Below are 19529 nucleotides of genomic sequence, written 5' to 3'. Positions count from 1 at the left end.
TTTGTAAGTTCATATCTCCCAATATATAATATTAAAATCCTAATATATATATATCCAATTATAAACATACACTTTATTTTTAGATGTATAATAGAAACAAGAGAAACAGGGAGGAAAAAATGAAGGAGGACAAATAAAATGATAGATATAACAAGTGATAAAATAAAATTTGCAGGGCAAGATGTCCAAAAAAGTAGTTGGATCAAATGTTAAGTTTTAGACGGTAAAAAATTGATTAAAAAATGAAATGTTATGGACAATTACATGGCATCTGCAGTGAGATTTCTTTCGTTTTTTAATTGAAATCCATTCAATTAATCAAAAATAAAAAAGGATAACTGTTGTATGAATTAATGATGCTTTTATAATGTTCTTGATCTTCAATTTCAGTAAAATCAATGGCACAGTTTTAAAGGTTTAAAAGTAGTCAGCAAAAAAGAGGTGCAGCCACCAAAACTAAATTATTGTGAATTATCAATTTTGGTCCTGGCAATTGCTCAAGGACAATCTTCGATATCTAATCTAAAAGATTGTAACATGACACATAATTTGATATGTCAAAGGTTTATAAGCATCAATCCTACAACAACAAAGTTAGGAGGGTCATCAAACTCGAATGATTCTGCACGTGTTCCGTGGGTGATATATCAGAATAATAATTTGATGATTATGCTTCTAATTCAATGTTCCACTTGATAAGAGAGACCACAAAGAATCAGTTGAAGTAACAGAAGAAGAAGAAGAAGAATAAGATGATGATGATGAAGAAGAAGAAGAGGTAGAGGAAGAAGAAGAGCTATAATGGAAATCGATCTGCAATTGTCGATGAAGATAGGGACTTGAAACACTCCATTTCTTCTCCTCCTTCTCCATTTGCCAAAGTGGTATAGCCGCCAGAAAGCGTTTGATGAACTCTTTACAACACTCTTTTCCACGACAAATTATCTCACGACTTTCTCCCTTTGAAGGCTCCTCTTTTGTGGTGTGTTTCTTATAAATCAAACTCGAATCATCAAACTTCAATATGAATGCCTGTTGACACCCCTCAAAAAGTCGCTCCCCCAAAGAGTCAATGATGTAGTAAGCATCTCTTTCTACCTTCAACACAAAGAAATGATCATTCCAACTCACTATGTAAATTCTTGGCTCATGATCACCCACCTTCATCTTTATCTCGTCCCAAATTTCATCAAACGACATGGCTCCTTTTAAGCACTGAAACTTCTCAGGGGAGAAAAACCCCGTATACGATTTCCGAGGCAGAACAACAAGAGGTCTTAGATTGGCTTCGATGATCGTCTCAAGGTCAAAATGTTTATCTGGGAAGAGCTTCGAGTAGTAATCACTGTTACATAGCCTTCTCCATTCTGATGAACCTTGTGTGATGAGTTTCTCGAATTGCGCTCTCGTTGGCATTCCATGGTTTGAGTGAAGCCAATGGGCTATGAGTGCAACTAAAACCGTGCACGCACTCTCACCACAAGCTCTTTCACTCATTTGGTCAAAGGAAGCAAAAAATACATTGGTTTTCAGCTTTGCCTTCCCATCTCTACTTTTAATCTCCCTGAATTCCCAATTTTTTGCAGTGCCTTTCTGGTATACTTGTGGATAAACTTCATTTGATTTCTGCCATAAGTAAACAAAACCATTTAGTAACTATCTAGTTGGTAAAAAAGGAGGGACCTTTGCAGTGATAACCATTAGTTAAACATAAAAATGAGGTAACAAAGTAAGAATGAAACACACCGTGAAAGGACCAGGATACGAGGTTTGAGTTTGTTGTTTGTCAGTAGTGGGTGTCTGAAAGTTCCACCCATTGAGGCTTCTATTCTTCTGCAAACGGGTCTTTCTGTCTGAGGTTGTAAATCTCTCAGAGCCCTTTGTGAGTGTTGGCCGTGTGTTGTGGGTACCACTGTTGTTGCTAGCACTGCTTGTGTTGGAATCGTTGGACGAGTCATCCGAGTCAAACATGGGGGATCTATCCGAGTCACAAGGACTGGTTTGTTTTGATTCGTCAATCTTGCCATTGTTTTTCTTTCCCAAGCTTGTGAAATGCTTTACTTTCTCTATAATCCCGTGTTTCTTCTTCGGCTGGACGCTGTTTTCAAAGGGTTTTGCTGAAACCGAGTCACCCTTAGAATCAGAATCTCTCAACTTCAATAACCTTATAGAGACCTGTTAAAAAGAGCAGAGCGGTGAGAAGTTGTATGTTGTCACCACATTTGTATAACCTTTTTGGGTTAGATGAGGCTGCCAAATTCTTTTTTTCAAAAAGAACACACAACAATAATTAAGTGCTGTTCTCGACAGACATCTCACTTATTACTGTCGTATTCTATTCTTATTCAAACAAAATTAATGATACGTTGATGCCGTAACTTTTTTTCATACAACGTAAAGAGTTATATTTGACTCACAAATATCAGCCACAAACTATTAAATTTAAAATAAAGAAACAAAAGGAAAAGACAAAAGCTTCGCTAACGACGGTCAAATCACGTTATTCTAAAAGTGAATTGCCAGAGAAATGAACGAGGAGAGTCACGAGTTTGAAACAACAAAATAGGACATGACATGAGTGGTTTTGTTTGATGAGTTTGTATCCATCCAAGTAAACATGGAAAATTTCAATGAAGGAACCAAGACTTTCATTCCACTTTTTATGTGTGTGCTTATGAAAGGGGTTTGACCAAGAAGGGGCAAATAACACACATAATTAATTTTATTAATTATTAATAATTACTAAAAGCAAAATAATCAACAAGGAAAACGAGGTTGCAGCGTACCAAAAGGGTAGCTTCTATGCATAAACCATTGACCCTCAACTTGATTGGAAGCCTTCTTTGAAACTGATTATGAGAATTGGACTTCGTCTTCTTCTCCTCCCTCCCCGCCAGCTCCGCCACCGTCACGCTCATTTCCGCTTTTCCGACCACCGTCATCTTCGCTTTCGCTTCTCCCCCACCGCCCTCTCCCTGCATTTCATTTTTAAACATTATTTCCCTTATATAAACAAAGACAAAAAATCTATTAATAAACAAATAAACAGATTATATACCCTCCTCCGCATTTCTTCCGGTTTTTTATTCTAAACATATTTTTGAAATTCATAATAAGACACGAAAAACATCGTTACATGTGTTACGACACTACAAATTTCTTTAAACAAACATTTTACGATAAAACAATAAGAGTGAAATATTAATTAGATAATTAGATAAACAGTGGTGGTTGTTCTTACATATAAGACAAGAAATGCGAGGTCGCAAACATCGAGGGGGTTGTCTTTGAGAAGAAGATGAAAAGCGCAGAGGTCGCGCTCGTCCCATGTTAGAGAGGGGGATTTGGAACTGATGGACCTACAGGAAGAGGTTGCGTGAGAACATCGTCGTTTTGAGAAAGGAGCGAGTGAGAGAGGTGTCGTTTTCTGTTTGGAAGAATTGGAAGGTTTCTTTTCTTTGTTCGTAGCGGTTCCTGTTATTTCGAAGGCGAGCTTGTCGTTTGGGGAACCCAGGGTGGTTCCGAAGAGACCCAATTGGAGCTTGAGTTGGGTAACCTTGAGCTCGCGGTTGTTGGCGTGCCCGGAAATCCTGGTGGCCCAGCACTTGATCGGCGACATGTCGTTGTTCCGTACGCTGAATGCTGTGTTTGGTCGGAGGAATAACCATGGATTGAAGACAGGGATAGTTAATTTGGGCAGTGACAGGTAGAATCGGTTGGGTTTGTATATATGTGGTGTGGTTTTGGAAAGTGAAATGAGGAGTGAATAAAGAGAAGAGAAGAGAAGAGAAGAGAACGTGCTTTTGGAGTCAAAGCGAATTAGTCACAGTTCTCAGTTTCTATATTTCCGCGTCAGCGGAATGCCACGGTCTTCAACAGTTTGCATCAACACACGCTTGCCAAATATATATATATATATATACATACATACATATATATCTATGTATTTCATCGATTAAACTGACTTGTGAACCACGTTGAGATTTTAGCAAAAAAGAAAACAAAATAATGACCAATAAAAATGATTTCGGGACTTTTTACAATTAGATAATAGATAAGTAATTTTAATAAATACTTATAATGAATTAGCATAAATTGTACTTAATTATTTTCATCTTTCAGTTAATTTATGAACTAGTTTTGGCAAACATAATCTTAATCGGTTGAAAGTCTTGAATACATGAGTAAGATACGAATCTAAGAGAAGGGATTAGTTGCTATAAATTGCAGAACCGACCACGGTTGAAGGAGGTTTACACATGGCAGATGATGATGATGATTGAGGTAATATTGCATCGATTGTTAATAGAGTGATGTGACACGAGTCATGTGATGAGCAATTTGCAAAGCAAAGAAAGAGAGTCGGTTGGTGAAGAAGAGCCATACACGTCTACCTTTACTTTCAGATAAAAATCTCAGCCTCCATGGATAAAATCCTCACACTTTCACATTCTTCACTCCCATATTACTGCAATTATTCATATAATAATACCATGAATCAAAATTTGTAAGATCAATTATGCAGAATTAGTTTCTCGTATAATCAATTTGAAAAAGAAAATGGCCACACAAATTCACCTTCAGCTTATGTTGTTTCTTTTCTCTTTTCTCTTAACCAATGCATCATCACCTTCAAAGAATAACAGCATATTCTTTTTCTCCTTTTCTAAGGAAACTATAAAAACAAGCTCCCAGACATTCACTTGGATGGTTAAAAAGACATTATTTAATTAAAATAAATTAGTAAAAATAATATTGGTTTTATTTATAATTATTTTAATTCTCCCTGTTACACAGGATGTGTGGAAAAATAAAGCATAAAGAATATTTTCATAATTTTTTATTATTATGTGAAATTATCTGTGTCTTCTGGTATCCGAGTAGGGTTTTTATTTGGTGTATTAAAATGTAGTGGGTTTATCACAGTTGTGTTTTGCGCAGTCTTTGATTGGGCCGTGAAGTATCGAAATGGGCCCATGAATTGGAAGTCCACACCATAGCATCGATAATCTCATTGAAGAAAATGACTCAATCAGTTACTATACACGTATTCATCAACATCAGAAATTATAATACTCAACCTTTATTATCCTTATTATTAAAAAAATTTGTCAAATTATGCTGTTTGAGTGATGTTCATATCTTGTTAGAAATACATTAAATAATTGGTAATTATTTTAATAAGACCAATTAACAGTGAAAAGTAGCATTAAATTGGAGAAGTTTCGGTTTGGTGTTTGGGAAACTGAAGAGTTAAATTACTTACATTTTGATCTGGCTATGGCAATGCATATATATATCCAATGGTTCTGCATCTGCCTTTTCCGCATAGAAAGAGACAATATTTCTGAATTCTTTCTTCTCCTACTATAGTGTTGCGGTTTGAAAAGACACTTTTATATTATTTTATTGTAAACATATCTTAAGTTTAATAATTTATTTTTATGATTTGTTCAGATTGAAGCAGAAAAGAAATGGAAAAGAGGTGAAAAATTAAAATATTTAAGTTTATAGAAAGAAAATAAAAAAAGAAAAAAATTATGATATATTTAACTAGATTTAATTAACGTGGAAAATTAATTAGATAAAATAATAAATTAAAAAGTGTCGTTAATTTAATATTAATGAGAATGAGAATAAATTAAAATTTAAAATATTCTAACACGAATAAAGAATAAAATGAGGAAACAAACAGACATAAAATATAACAGCAGCAGCATATCATATATTAAAGAAAAAAATAGTTCAATAAAAAATTAGGATAATAATACTTTAGTGTTAACACAGTCAAACTTTATAAAATAAATCTGTTTGAAACCACATAAACACTAATTTTCCTCTCCTGCCAATGCCACGAATTGTATTTTAGCATATATATATATATATATATATATATATATATATATATATATATATATATATATATATATATATATAATATAAAATGTAGTATTTGAGATCAAATATAAATATTTTATTATTTAAATAAAATATTTAACTATTTAAACTTTATTTATAAAAAACGAACGTTTCTTCAAATAAACATTTTTTTTATAAATTGATAAAAAAATATGTTCCATTTTTATAAATTTTGGTGAAAAATATAATGAGTTTACTCGAACAACTTTTTTTACTTTACTTCTTTTATATCTTTTATAGAGTTAGTGTTGATAATTTTTGCATGTACAAAACTAGTACTTTGACTTATTTTAAGACCATTGAATTTAATTTTTATTATAATTAGAAATAGGTCAAGAAGTTAACAATAAATATTACAATTAAAATTATTAGTATTATTATTAGTAGTAGTACGTAGTATTAATAATAATATTATTATTATTATTATTACAAATATTATTATTATTATTAGTACATAATATTATGAATATATACTATTATTATACATATTACTATTATATATTAATGTATATTATTATTATATATTAATATACTAATACATAATAGTAATATATATAATAATAGTGTATACTAATAATGATATTAATAATACTATATACTAATAATATTAATATTGATTGTAATAGTAATAATAATATATATATATATATATATATATTGATATTAATAATAATAATAATAATAATAGTAATTATAATCGTAATAATAATATAATAATAATCTGAATGACATTTTTGTAAAATAAGAAGAGTAGTAGAGTTGTTTATGAGTGACATTTTTGTATATTAAGAAAAATAGTATGAATATTTTCGTAAATGGAATGGTTGTTGAGATTTAAAATGACAAAAAAATCAAATAAATAAAATAGTTGTTTAAATTATAAGTGGAGGTGGATTAGTAATTTTCATATATTATACTTGATGAAAGAGTGTTATGTTATGTGTCAAAAGTACACATTGTCAAATGTCAACACATATTTAATCACATGTGAAATTGTGATCTGTGTTTTACTTCTTTTTTTTTGGTAATTTTTTATACTTTTGGTTATTGTTTTTGTTGTAGGTTTAGAAACTTGTTTTTTTTAATGATTTGAAGCGCATAATTTATAGATATTACAAATGGTGTGTTCACATGTCTCATAGTATCATTCATCTATACGCGTATAACACTCATACAACATGTATTAGTGAAGTGTCCAATTTAGAAGACATTTCTCTTGTTTTTTTTATGATATGACTCAAACACAATGTTAATAAAGACAAATAATATTTTTATAAAATTTCATAAACTTGTAAATTTGTTGAATACAGTTATATTATAATTATACAAAGAAGGAGAAAATCTTATATGATAAATAGTTTTCACTTTTTGGTATTAAATAAATGGATTAGATTTTTTTTTATTAGGTGATTATGTGTTTAAATTATTATAGTTAACTAACCTTATTTATAGATGATTTTGAGTGTATAAACATTAATTGTTAAACTAAATAATTCTTAATTATCCAATAAGTATATGTATGTTTTCTTAAAGTGTCTGTGTTTGTGTCGTGTCAAATGTTCACGTCATTATCCATGTTATAGAATTAAAGGTTTTTGTTTTGGTTGAATTGGTCCGAGGGTCGGTCGTCCTTCCTTGTTCTGCTCTCTTTTGATTTTTAACCCTCTTCGAGAACGTGATACACTCCAATTTGTTGTTGACTTGCAAAAGACACCCCGACGCTCAAGTCAGATATGTTTCATAAAAAAGTCTATATTTTATTAGGATAAAAAAGGATATTTGTACCTGTATAACAATTGTATATATTATAGGACTTGTGGCAGTCAAGTCCATTGATTAACCATTAGTGAAGTATATTTTTGGACAATATAACCTGTCAATCACTCATAAATAGCGTATATTCGCATTTAATATGGCCATTAAATGTATTAATTGATCATTAATGATATTTACCTTTCCTTATTAGTTTGTCTGACAGCCGGTCGGTTGCCAGGTATAGTACATTTGTGTATGTGGTATTTTTTATAAATATGATTTTATGTTAGATCATAATCATAGTGGTATGTTGAAGTCGTTATGACAGTCTTACAAAAATATTTAGCTTTATTATGATATGAGTAAAGTTGTAATTTATACTTAGAGTTTAAGCAAGCCTTACCATTTGAGTGAAACTTCCATGGTTTTGAAAATACTGAATTTTGGACTGCCTAAATGCAAGTTTGTCACACTAGTATATATTTTATGCAATAATATTTGATGAAAGATTTTGAAATTATATCTTTTGTAAATGTGAAGATATGAAATTTGGATAGTTTGATAAATAATTTTTTATTTTGAGGTTGTAAAAGTTATGGTGTGATGTTGATGTTTTTTTATGAAGTATTTGAAGTTTGTATGGTTGTAAAAGTTGTTGATCAAATTGTTTGTTTTGAATTTGAACTTGAGTTATATGTTGATTTATGAATTTAATAAGAATGTAATCTATATTTTGAGGAATTTAAAACTATTTAAATCTTGTATGCTCTATAAAAGTTGTAAAATTTTATATTGATGTTCGATAAATACTTTGAAAGATGTTTTGAGTTTTGTAAGTTGATTAGGTAATATTGGTTTATAATATTTTTTCTTAAATGAAAATAAAAGAAACAAAATCCAAACTTAGCCTCAGACTTATTTTTGCTAAAACAAGAAGATTTTTGTTCATACGAAAATAGTGCTACAATTGATCCTTATCTCTTCACTATTTCCTTTAAAGTGAAAGATATCACTATAATTAAGTCTTCTCTTTTTCATGTTTTGGTTCAAACTATTTTTTTTTCTGTTAGTTTTTTTTTTTGGTTTATTATTTTAATTGATTTATTTGTAATTTTTGTAAATATATACATATAAATATTGATTATAAGTATTTATGTAATGAATTATCATGATTTGTAAACATGGATATTTTATAGGAGAGAATATTACGTTGAAATGTTTAATATATGTTTTAAATTTGATATTTTATCTGAGACATTAACTTTGTTTATATTGATCTTGCACGAAGAAAAATATTATGTAGTCAAAATTAAGAAGATATTTCTCATTTAAACCAGTATGTAATGTAAAAAATAATATGTCTAGTAGGCCATAAGAATTTATCTTACACAAATTTTTTTTTTTTATCTAACTTTGTCAAGGTGACAACTTAATCAAAATAATATAATATATGAATATATCAAAGTCTATCACAAAACTGTTTTATATATGAAATATAATTTAAAAAACTTTATAATATTTTTTTAGAGACTTTGTTTTAATTTAAACATAAAGTACTTTTAATTTATCTTTAAAATATTTTTCTTAATAATTACATAAAAGTTCATCAAACAAGTAAATACCAGTGTCTTTGAAACTATGTAAAGATTTAATTTTGCAAGAGCCTTAACTCTTCCATGACCAAGAAGCCTACTCATAGTACATTGGGTTACTCGGTATGATTAATGTTACATGCTTCATTGATTGCTTGTTTAAAAATCTTCAATGTATTTAATATAAAGTATTATTTTACTCACAACTTTCTCATTAAATGAATATGTTTGGTTGTTTTTAGTTAACTTTAGCATATGATGTTACAATTCCACAAATTGTCATCCGTCAGAATTAAATAAAAAACTAACTATTAATTAATTAAAGTTTGAAAAACCGATTATCCATGTGATTTTTTTTCATAAATAATAAAATATATCACAATACGGACAAGAGGAAAGATAAGATAAATTAATAAAATGAGACAAATAATAATTACGTATTATTTAATAATTATTTTCCTTGATAACATGAGAGGGAAGGTGAGATGAATTCAAGTCTAATGGGATATGGTTGGATCTGAAATGGCCGCCATGTCATACCAAACGCATTCTTTAAATTAATTAAAAGGGTTATCAATGGCTTTTTGAAAATACACACCAAAATCATACAACTTCTGTTTGAAACCGAAACATCACTACTGTACCACGAAAGAACAACCATGTCTGTTTTCAATACCTAACAGCACAACTAATAAATTTACATTGTTGCTTGCAAGATGAATGGCACATAATAAAGTTTAGAAGTGTGTGAAGGAAGATAAAGACATTCCAAATTGCTAAAGACACCCCTTGGCTTGCTAACCTCAAACCGAACTCACATAATAAATACATGATTCATGTCGTGCCGCATCATTTAAATAATCGAATTGACTTCATATGCATCATTCGGCCTAATTTAATTGTCAATGAGCATTTAATTTTCAGGAGATGACTTTCATGCATATTATGGTATGTGATAATTGTTGATACACCACTGACTATACGAATATAGAAATCTGTGTACACTATATAGTATGCTCATGGCTCTGACAAGGAATCACTACCATGGTTTTCTCTCACGACACTTATAATGTACGTTTATTTCTCTTCAATGGTTAGTTTGAAAGAATTTTTTTTTAATATTGTTCCTACTAAAATGGACAAGAATAATCGAATGAAGGGTTCATGTTTCTATAAAACGTCTTTCTTATTTTTTTTTTCCATAATCGATCGTGTGGAGGAGTGATATGCAGAATACATTTCAATGCTCAAATCAAAATTTTTTATGTATGTCTTTTGTAATTAAACAGTGAATAAAAGTGAATTTATTTACAAATTAAACCTTTATTTATAAAGTTTAAAAGAATCTAACCAATTAATTTACCTTTTAATGATTATTAATGTAAATTTTAACCGTTTAACCGTAGCTGTTGTGACATTAATTACGTTTTAACTCTGTTCAACAGTTATCGAAACTGAAAGATCATGAGATGTTTTCTTACATTGTCAATCGCTCGTCCTTTCAGTCCTTTCTAACTATTTTGATACCTTACCTTATCCATCGTCTATAAATTTATAGTAAGAAATATATAATTTTTAAAAAATGATTTTGTAAGTTAAAGTTAATTTACACTCAAATAAGTTTTTTAATAGACTACTTAAAGAAAACTTTTAAGATGATAAAACGGGCTGAAGATAAAAAAACGGCACGTGACGTGTTTGGTGATTTAATGTTGTCCCCTTATCCTATCTAATGATGAGGTCATTTTTAAACGTTGGTCGTAGGTAACTTTGGTATCTTTTGCTGGACCAACTTTAATAACACATTTGATAAAAATTAAAATAAAAATCTTGAAATTATATATATATAATCATTTACAGAAAGTTACACTGTTTTCAAATATCTCACATTACTTACTTTAATTTTAAGCACGCAAACAAGATCTAGAAGGTTCTTGAGACTAGCAACATTCACAAAATATTGAGATTAATAGAAAATTATTCACATAAACTCAAGCACATTCTTCGGTTAAGAAAAATTAAATCATCGATTCTTTTAAAAAAATGGGCATTAAAGATTAATGTGGAGCCTCGTGAAAGGATCCGATCCATATAAAAATATTCAATAGCTCAGTTACCAAAATTATAAGATATGTTTGTACATTTTTTTCCAATTTTGGCGGTGTAAGTAAAAGTGATGCGCATTAAATTTATATTTACTTGAAATACCTAGTAAATATTTAATTTAGTGCATTAAATTTTCTTAGTGCGCGTTTGGTTTTAGGTTGATCTCACTTTCTAATTTTAATGCATATTCAATACCAATTCATGTATTAGAATATTTTATCGGAGTGTAATAACCAAACAATAATTCAAACATAGTCGTAGTTTTATAAAACGTCATCACTTTTTAAATTTGAAAAACTCTGCGTGGGATTTATTGTTGTTTACTACTTTGCTTAAACCGATAGACCCTCATTATTATCATCAATATATAAATACCAAGCAACAGTGCTACATCATGGCAACTTGTCTAATATTTTTAAGGATATTTATTATAGTCACAATTCTCGAGAATATGATGTACCTAACTAGTACTACAACGTTAGTCAATATAACAAGAATATTTATTTAGTAGAGTTGTGGTAGAAATTTGTTCCATAATTCTACCGAACGCCGAAGAAAAGGTCTGAATTTTACTGCTATATTAATGATTAATATTACCACTTTAGAAAAGTATTTCAACATGGCGTAAAAAAATTATTTAAAAATTGCTCCTATCTCTTGTGTTATTCTTCTTTGTAATTAGATTACACTAATAATAATAATAATAATAATAATAATAATAGTTATGGTGAAATCACAGATCTAATAGTCGATCGATTTAACCACTCGCTCTCCTGGTGGGTTATTTGGTTATCATTTTCTTTTGGCGTGCTTAGTACCTAATCAATTAATTAATTAACTTTTTTGGGTACAAGTTTTCGATGGAGTCAAAGGATCTCTCTAACCGACGACATAACTCAAATCAGAGATTTGAACCTCAGATTCCAGAAGCTAATTCTAGACCAAATTATCATACTAGTGCAGTCACAAAGCTTCGTTCTAAAATAAATAAAACCTAATATAAAAGTAATGCAATACTATTTTGCTGGTTCAAATTAATAATAAAAACATTTTATTATCAGAAATTTGAGCTTTTAAACTATAGTACAATTAAAACAACCATCTTACATGACTCATGGCTTAATTTAACATAATCTTTCGGGTCCCGCAGTCTTTCAACACCAACCAAACGGTAGCAATAAATTGCAATTACAGTAAACGGAAAGAGAGAGAAAATAAATAAATAAATAAAGTTAGAAAGCAGGTTGCGTTACAATACTGTGTCCAAACAGTGCATGTTTTGGGATTCGTTTGCATTTTTAATAATAAAATACGACAACTGATTATTCCAACGTTTTTATTGGCTAATGCATACGTATGAATGATGTATCACAAATTGGTGTCACTAACACGTGTTAATGAAAATGCATAAACTATAATCAATACTACTGTTAAATCTTGAGATGTGAAGATGTGTGTATATCAAATGATATATAACACACAATTAAAGTTAATTTACCCTGTTTGATAACACTTTTAATATAATGAGGAATTTAATGATCTATTTTTATTCTCTTACATTTTGTTAATTATTGGAATATTTATTACAAACATCAGGCTTCCCGCATGTTTTCAAAGGCTTGGTACCTTTTTCCAATTCTGATTTCATAAGAGTACAATTAGAGGAAGAAAAATGATGAAGATTTTTTTTTCTACTTTAAGTAAAGAATCACTAAGTTGTTAATTTTTTTCAATACAGTGAAAAACTATTGACTTTCTTGAATATATTGATAAATTATTAAATTTGTTGAATATAGTAAAAAATTATATATGAAATTAATTTTTATTGTGTTAAATATATATATAGAGTTCTCTGTTTATAATAAAAGAAATATGAATTAAATTCAAAATACAAATAAAAATAATAATAAATTAACTAAAGATAAAAGATTAATATAAAATAAAGATAATATATCTAACACTCTCCCTCAAACTAATACTTACATATACACTAAGCTTGTTACTAATATAATCCATCAAGTCTTAGTGAAAATATTTTCTTCTGCACTCGAGTGACACTAAATTGTTAACGATTTGCAAGACGACATAAAAGACGAAATACCAACCCAAAAGACTTTCCATGAGCAACAAATTTGGGAAGTTGCTCCATGTAAAATTTTTCTTGCAAATCGTCATTGAGGAATGCATTCTTGACATTCAGTGGATAAAGAGGTCATTGTTGAAGAGCCATAACGACTATAAATAAACTAACAAAAACCATTTTTTCCATGGGAAAAAAAACATATATGAACGAGTCAAAAACAATGGTGATAAAAGGGAGGTCAGAAGAGACGACAATGGAAGAATCCATGGATGAACAGGATAGAGAAACTATAAAAATTCAAGATTCTCCAATCAAGACACCTGCCTGAGAGTAAATTGGATGTGCAATAACGCACAATAAACCTGAAAGCGAAAAACGAGCAACCTCAACGCTCTGAATTACTATTAGACATGTCACCATGCACAACAAAAAAGAGAGTAAATCCATAATTTGAAAAGGCCTTGAGAGCATGTAGGAGCTCCGATGAAAACGTTGTTAATGACATGATGGTTGTTTGACCGAGACGATCAAAACCATGTGATCATCGGTCAAAACTTGAACTCCGATAATGACAACGGTAAACAGTAACATAGAGGATGGCGCCGCCGATGGTAGATGGCGCCACCACCAGCAGTGACACATGTAATGATAGAGTCACCAAAATTTTTTTTCTCAAAAGAACCCGACTCTGCATACCATGTTGAATACAGTGAAAAAACCATAAATAAAATCAATCTCCTTGTGTTGAATATATACATATGGTCCTTTATTTATAATAAAAGAAATATAGACTAAGCTAAAAATACAAATAAAAAATAATAATAAAATTAATTAAAGATAATAAATAAAATAAAAATAATATATGTAATAAACTTAAAAAACATTTTCCATCGCATATATATTTTTCTTAAATAAAAGTTCAATAAAATTCTAACCATTTTAAGGTTTAATTAATTTTTAATCATTCAAAAACAATAATGTAACTATCCTTTCAGTTGGAACTGAAGTTGACAGTTTAATAAATCATCACTATAAATTTGTAATAAATTACATTATTGCAAAATAAACGTCATTACTATTTATTTGTTATCTTTTGGATAAAAGAAATATTATACAGTTAGTCTGTTAAAAATTAAAGGTTTAATTAGTTTTTCATTAATTACATACCTAAGTAAACAAATAAATAATGAAACTTACGAGATAACTATGCCTATTTTTAATATTTTTTTCATTTATAAATTATTAATCATTGTCCTGTTAACCATGAAAAAAATATTTTTTTAAGTTGAAGAACAAGAGAAAAACTTGAGGAAAAAACCTCTTAGTAATTCAAATTATTTATATCACAAGGTCCAATATAATGTTTTCTTAAATCATAAATAAAATTAAAGAATAGTTTAAAAAATTAAAAAATTTATAATTTTATTTTAATTTTACAAAACTAAAAAACCTGAATGTGTAATTTTTATTTTTTATTATTTTTATGTGTTTTTGAGTTCTATTCTTAAATTTGTAGGTTTTATTAAATTTATATGCTTATATATAGAAATATAAAAAATTAATATAGACACGAGTTATACACGCATTTGTATTTTTGAGAAAAATTTTATTTATTTTTAAATTAAAACTCTGATTTTTATCTAAAATTAATATTTTTATGACGAATTTTCACTTGTATTATTTTTTTTTCTTCAAAGCAAAAGTTATCTTGTCCAAAAAAAAGAAGAAAAGAGATTATTAAAATTTGTTAATAAAAAGTTAGAAATAGGTTAAAAGTTATTATCTTTAGTATTTAGAGTTATAAATTTCTTATATTTATTTAGAGTTAAATATGTTTTTAGTCTCTAAATTGGTCGTTTTTGGTTTTTATTCCTCTTTCAAAATAAGGTATAATTTGATTTTTATTTTTTTCAAAATTTTGGTTTTAATCCTCGAAAACTAACACCGCTAAAAATGTGGTAATTTTCAAAAACTAAAACCAAAGTTTCAAAAATTAAAATTAGAATTTAAAAAAAAATAAAAATCAAATTATACTTATTTTGAAAAAAGAACAAAAAAAAAAAACTAATAATTTAAAAATTAAAATCATATTTAACTCATTTATTTATTTGGTGTGGAGTGATTGTTATGAAATAATGGGTAAATCCATGAATCCTAGAAAAATGAATTTAAAAAGGAAGAAGACACCTTCCTTAAATGCTTTTGACGTTCAAAACCAGAATTAGCTGTAAAGTACAGAGGCAACCAACGTGAGATCTAGAGTCTGAAACCATTTCATCCACCAAACTGCATATACAAAATATACAAATACAAACACACACAACACCACCTTCGTTCATTCATTGCTATCAGTAACAAGTCACTGTTGTTCTGCTTCCACCCCACCCCATCGTTGCAATCTCATCTTTCTATCTATTTATCTATCTCTTTTCACGTGCCAGATAGACTCATGGTCAGACCATGAGTACTTTCTCCAGTTGTCATTGTTGACTTTTTCTTCTACTCTCTTCTCTTCTTTCTCTGCTCCTCCATAACCACAAACCCGCCGTGCCGTATCCACCCTTCCGTTGCACACTTCCTTTTCAATCACCCTTTTACTCAATGCTCACACTCCGTTTTCTCACGTGTTAAATCACTATTCATTGTATTAAAATTCATCTTTTATTTTTCTTGGTTGGTCAATCCTCTATTCTTCTTACCCCTTTTGCGCTGTTCATCTTCTCTCATTTCTTCTTTCTCCTTATCTTGGATGACCTTGATGTAGCATTGAATTAAAGATAAAACCGCTAGAAAGATCTTATCTTTACTTCTTATTCTATTCTGGGTTGTTGGGCTCGTATTGCTACGGTTAGATTTTTTTCTTTTGCATTTTCTTTCAGATGAATTTTATTTCTTACCTGTTCGTTTGATTTCCATTCGCTGTTGGGTGAGCATGGGAAAAGATTGGTCTTTATTGCATATTGTGGGCACCCTTTTCCTTTTGTGCAAAGTTTGTTTAGCTGCGAATCAATATACCGGAAGGATCTCAGCCGGGGGGATAAAGGGTTCTCAAATGAATTGGATTGACAGAAATGGCCAATTCCTCGTATCAAACGATGGAGAATTTTCCTTTGGCTTTGTCACCACAGCGAATGACACCACCTTGTTTCTACTCTCAATCATCCACGTGAGAGCTTCCCGGGTCGTTTGGAGTGCTAATAGAGCAGTTCCTGTTGCTAATTCCGACAACTTTGTGTTTGATGACAAGGGCAACGCCTTCTTGCAGAAAGATGGAACCGTGGTCTGGTCCACGAACACAGGCGGCAAAGGGGTTTCTTCAATGGAATTGCGTGACACTGGGAATTTGGTCTTGCTTGGGAGTGATAATAGTACAGTGATTTGGCAAAGTTTCGGCCATCCAACAGATACTTTGCTTCCAACTCAGGAATTCACAGAGGGAATGAAACTCGTCAGTAATCCTAGCACGAACCACTTGACCCATATTCTTGAGATCAAGTCTGGTATTGTTGTTCTCTCCGCAAGTTTTCAAACTCCGCAGCCTTATTGGACTATGCAGACGGACAGCCGCAGAACCATCAACCAGGGCGGCGATGAAGTTGCTTCAGCAAGCATTAGTGGAAACTCGTGGAAGTTCTATGACAAGAGAAAATCGCTGTTGTCGCAGTTCATTTTCTCTTCAGGTCAAGACTCAAATTCGACTTGGATTGCTGTTTTGGGGAGTGATGGCTTCATCACCTTCTCCACCCTCGGCAGTGGAGGGTCAAATGCTGCTTCTGAAACAATTCCCGAAGATTCTTGCGGTACTCCAGAACCTTGTGATGCATATTCCATATGCACGGGTAACAAGAGGTGTAGCTGCCCTTCTATTATTCCCAGTTGCAAACCTGGTTTTGACTCTCCTTGTGGTGGTGACTCAGGAAAATCCATTCAGTTGGTTAAAGCTGATGATGGACTTCATTACTTTGCTCTTCAATTCCTTCAACCGTTTTCCAAAACCGATCTGGCTGGTTGCCAAACATCTTGCCGTGGAAACTGTTCTTGCCTTGCTATGTTCTTCCAGAGAAGTTCGGGGAATTGTTTCTTGTTGGACAGTGTAGGAAGCTTTCAGAAATCTGATTCTGATCCTGGTTATGTTTCTTATATCAAGGTCTCGAATGAAGGAGGTTCTGGCTCGGGTTCTGGGGGCGGTGGAAGTGGCAATAAGCACACCGTAGTTGTTGTGATAATTGTCTTAGTAAGCTTTTTTGTCATTTGTGGTCTTGTCTTTTGGGGAGTTAGATACCAAAGAAGAAAGCAAAGGGTGCCCGAGTCTCCTTCAGATGGCTCAGAAGAGGCAAATTTCTTGGAAAATTTAACCGGTATGCCAATCCGTTACAGCTACAAGGACCTTGAAACTGCCACCAATAACTTTTCTGTGAAGCTTGGGCAAGGGGGTTTTGGGTCAGTGTATAAGGGAGTTCTAGCAGATGGAACTCAAATAGCAGTGAAGAAATTGGAAAGTATTGGACAAGGAAAGAAAGAGTTCAGGGCCGAAGTTAGCATCATTGGCAGCATTCATCACCTCCATTTGGTTAGGCTAAAGGGTTTCTGTGCTGATGGATCTCATAGGATGCTTGCTTACGAGTACATGCCCAATGGCTCCTTGGATAAATGGATATTCAAGAAAAACAAAGGTGAGTTTCAGTTGGATTGGGATACTAGGTTCAATATAGCTCTGGGAACAGCAAAAGGACTTGCTTATCTGCACGAAGATTGTGACTCGAAGATTGTTCATTGTGACATCAAACCAGAAAACGTTCTTCTGGACGAACACTTCATGGCGAAGGTTTCGGATTTTGGGCTGGCGAAGCTGATGAATCGAGAACAAAGCCATGTTTTCACAACACTGAGGGGCACGAGGGGCTATCTTGCGCCGGAGTGGATAACAAACTACGCTATATCAGAGAAAAGTGATGTTTACAGCTACGGGATGGTGCTGTTGGAGATAATCGGAGGAAGGAAAAACTATGATCCTAATGAGTCTTCAGAGAAATCCCATTTCCCAACTTTTGCCTTTAAAATGATGGAAGAAGGGAAGGTGAGGGATATATTTGACTCGGTGTTGAGAATCGACGAGAACGATGAGAGGTTTCAATGTGCTATAAAAGTTGCATTGTGGTGCATACAGGAAGACATGTCAATGAGGCCATCTATGAGTAGAGTTGTTCAAATGTTGGAGGGTCTTTGCACTGTTCCTAACCCACCAACCACTTCTTTCTTGGGTTCTCGCCTTTATTCCGCTGTCTTCAAATCCTCCAGTGAAGGAGGAGCCACCACCTCTTCTGCTCCCTCAGACTGTAACAGTGATGCTTACCTCTCTGCTGTTCGTCTTTCAGGGCCTAGATAACACTTCCTTCCTCCATCTTTTCTCTCTCTTGTGTTCTTCACTATATTACTATCTAATGCACCAGAGCCATTCCTCTTGTACATTTTCTTCAACTTCCTCAAATTTTGTAATATCACCCTCCATCTCTTCTTCATCTTTTATACATTTATAACTTTTCTCACTTCAAAACAGATTCCTTTTCGATCATCACCGTCATAGCCTATAACGTAGTTTTCAAAATCCATTGAAGTTTTAATCCCAAACAGTAAAACAATACTTACAAAAAAAGACAATCAAAGTACTAAACTTCATCCTACGACTGTAGACATCGTATCTAGTCATCCGATTGTTTTACAAATAAAAAATAATCGTCCCTTTCCAGTCACAACACAGTGTAAATATTTCTATTTCCTATTTAGAAAATATTCTTCTATTTTTTTCTACCACTGATTATTTTAAAAATATTCTGTTATTCTGATATTGGGAAACTTTTATATTTAGAAAACAAAATATAATATAAATATTTAAAGTTTTATGCAGCTTCGTCGTCCCACACTGTATCTATCTATATAAATAGAAAAAAACATAAATATAAATGAGTGCAACAGAATGGATGGTAAAAAACAAAAAAGTTTATTATTATTCGTAAAGGAGAAGAAACTGATTTGTAAGTATAAAAATTCGATAATAATAATTAATATTTATTTTT

The 19529-nt window shown here is 31.1% G+C and overlaps 2 protein-coding genes across 2 annotated transcripts; one reads left to right on the top strand and one right to left on the bottom strand.

Annotated features, from left to right (window-relative positions):
- Window positions 1-424: 424 nt before the first annotated feature.
- LOC124822820 (uncharacterized) lies at window positions 425-3886 on the bottom strand. Its single transcript, XM_047294890.2, has 4 exons — window positions 3242-3886; window positions 2787-2975; window positions 1747-2175; window positions 425-1626 (listed from the first exon to the last, which is right to left on the bottom strand). The coding sequence occupies exons 1-4, from the start codon at window positions 3617-3619 to the stop codon at window positions 676-678; spliced, it is 1947 nt and encodes a 648-aa protein (XP_047150846.1). The 5' UTR covers window positions 3620-3886; the 3' UTR covers window positions 425-675.
- Window positions 3887-15669: 11783 nt separating this feature from the next.
- On the top strand, window positions 15670-19001 carry SD2-5 (S-domain-2 5). The gene has a single exon (XM_047326836.2). The coding sequence runs from the start codon at window positions 16388-16390 to the stop codon at window positions 18839-18841; it is 2454 nt and encodes an 817-aa protein (XP_047182792.1). The 5' UTR covers window positions 15670-16387; the 3' UTR covers window positions 18842-19001.
- Window positions 19002-19529: the final 528 nt, after the last annotated feature.

Source organism: Vigna umbellata, chromosome 2, assembly GCF_029865625.1.
Source record: "Vigna umbellata cultivar VRB3 chromosome 2, Vumbellata_1.0, whole genome shotgun sequence".
NCBI classification, from domain to species: Eukaryota; Viridiplantae; Streptophyta; class Magnoliopsida; order Fabales; family Fabaceae; genus Vigna; species Vigna umbellata.
Note: the sequence above shows the minus strand (reverse complement) of the source record. Positions and strands in the feature narration are given on the sequence as shown.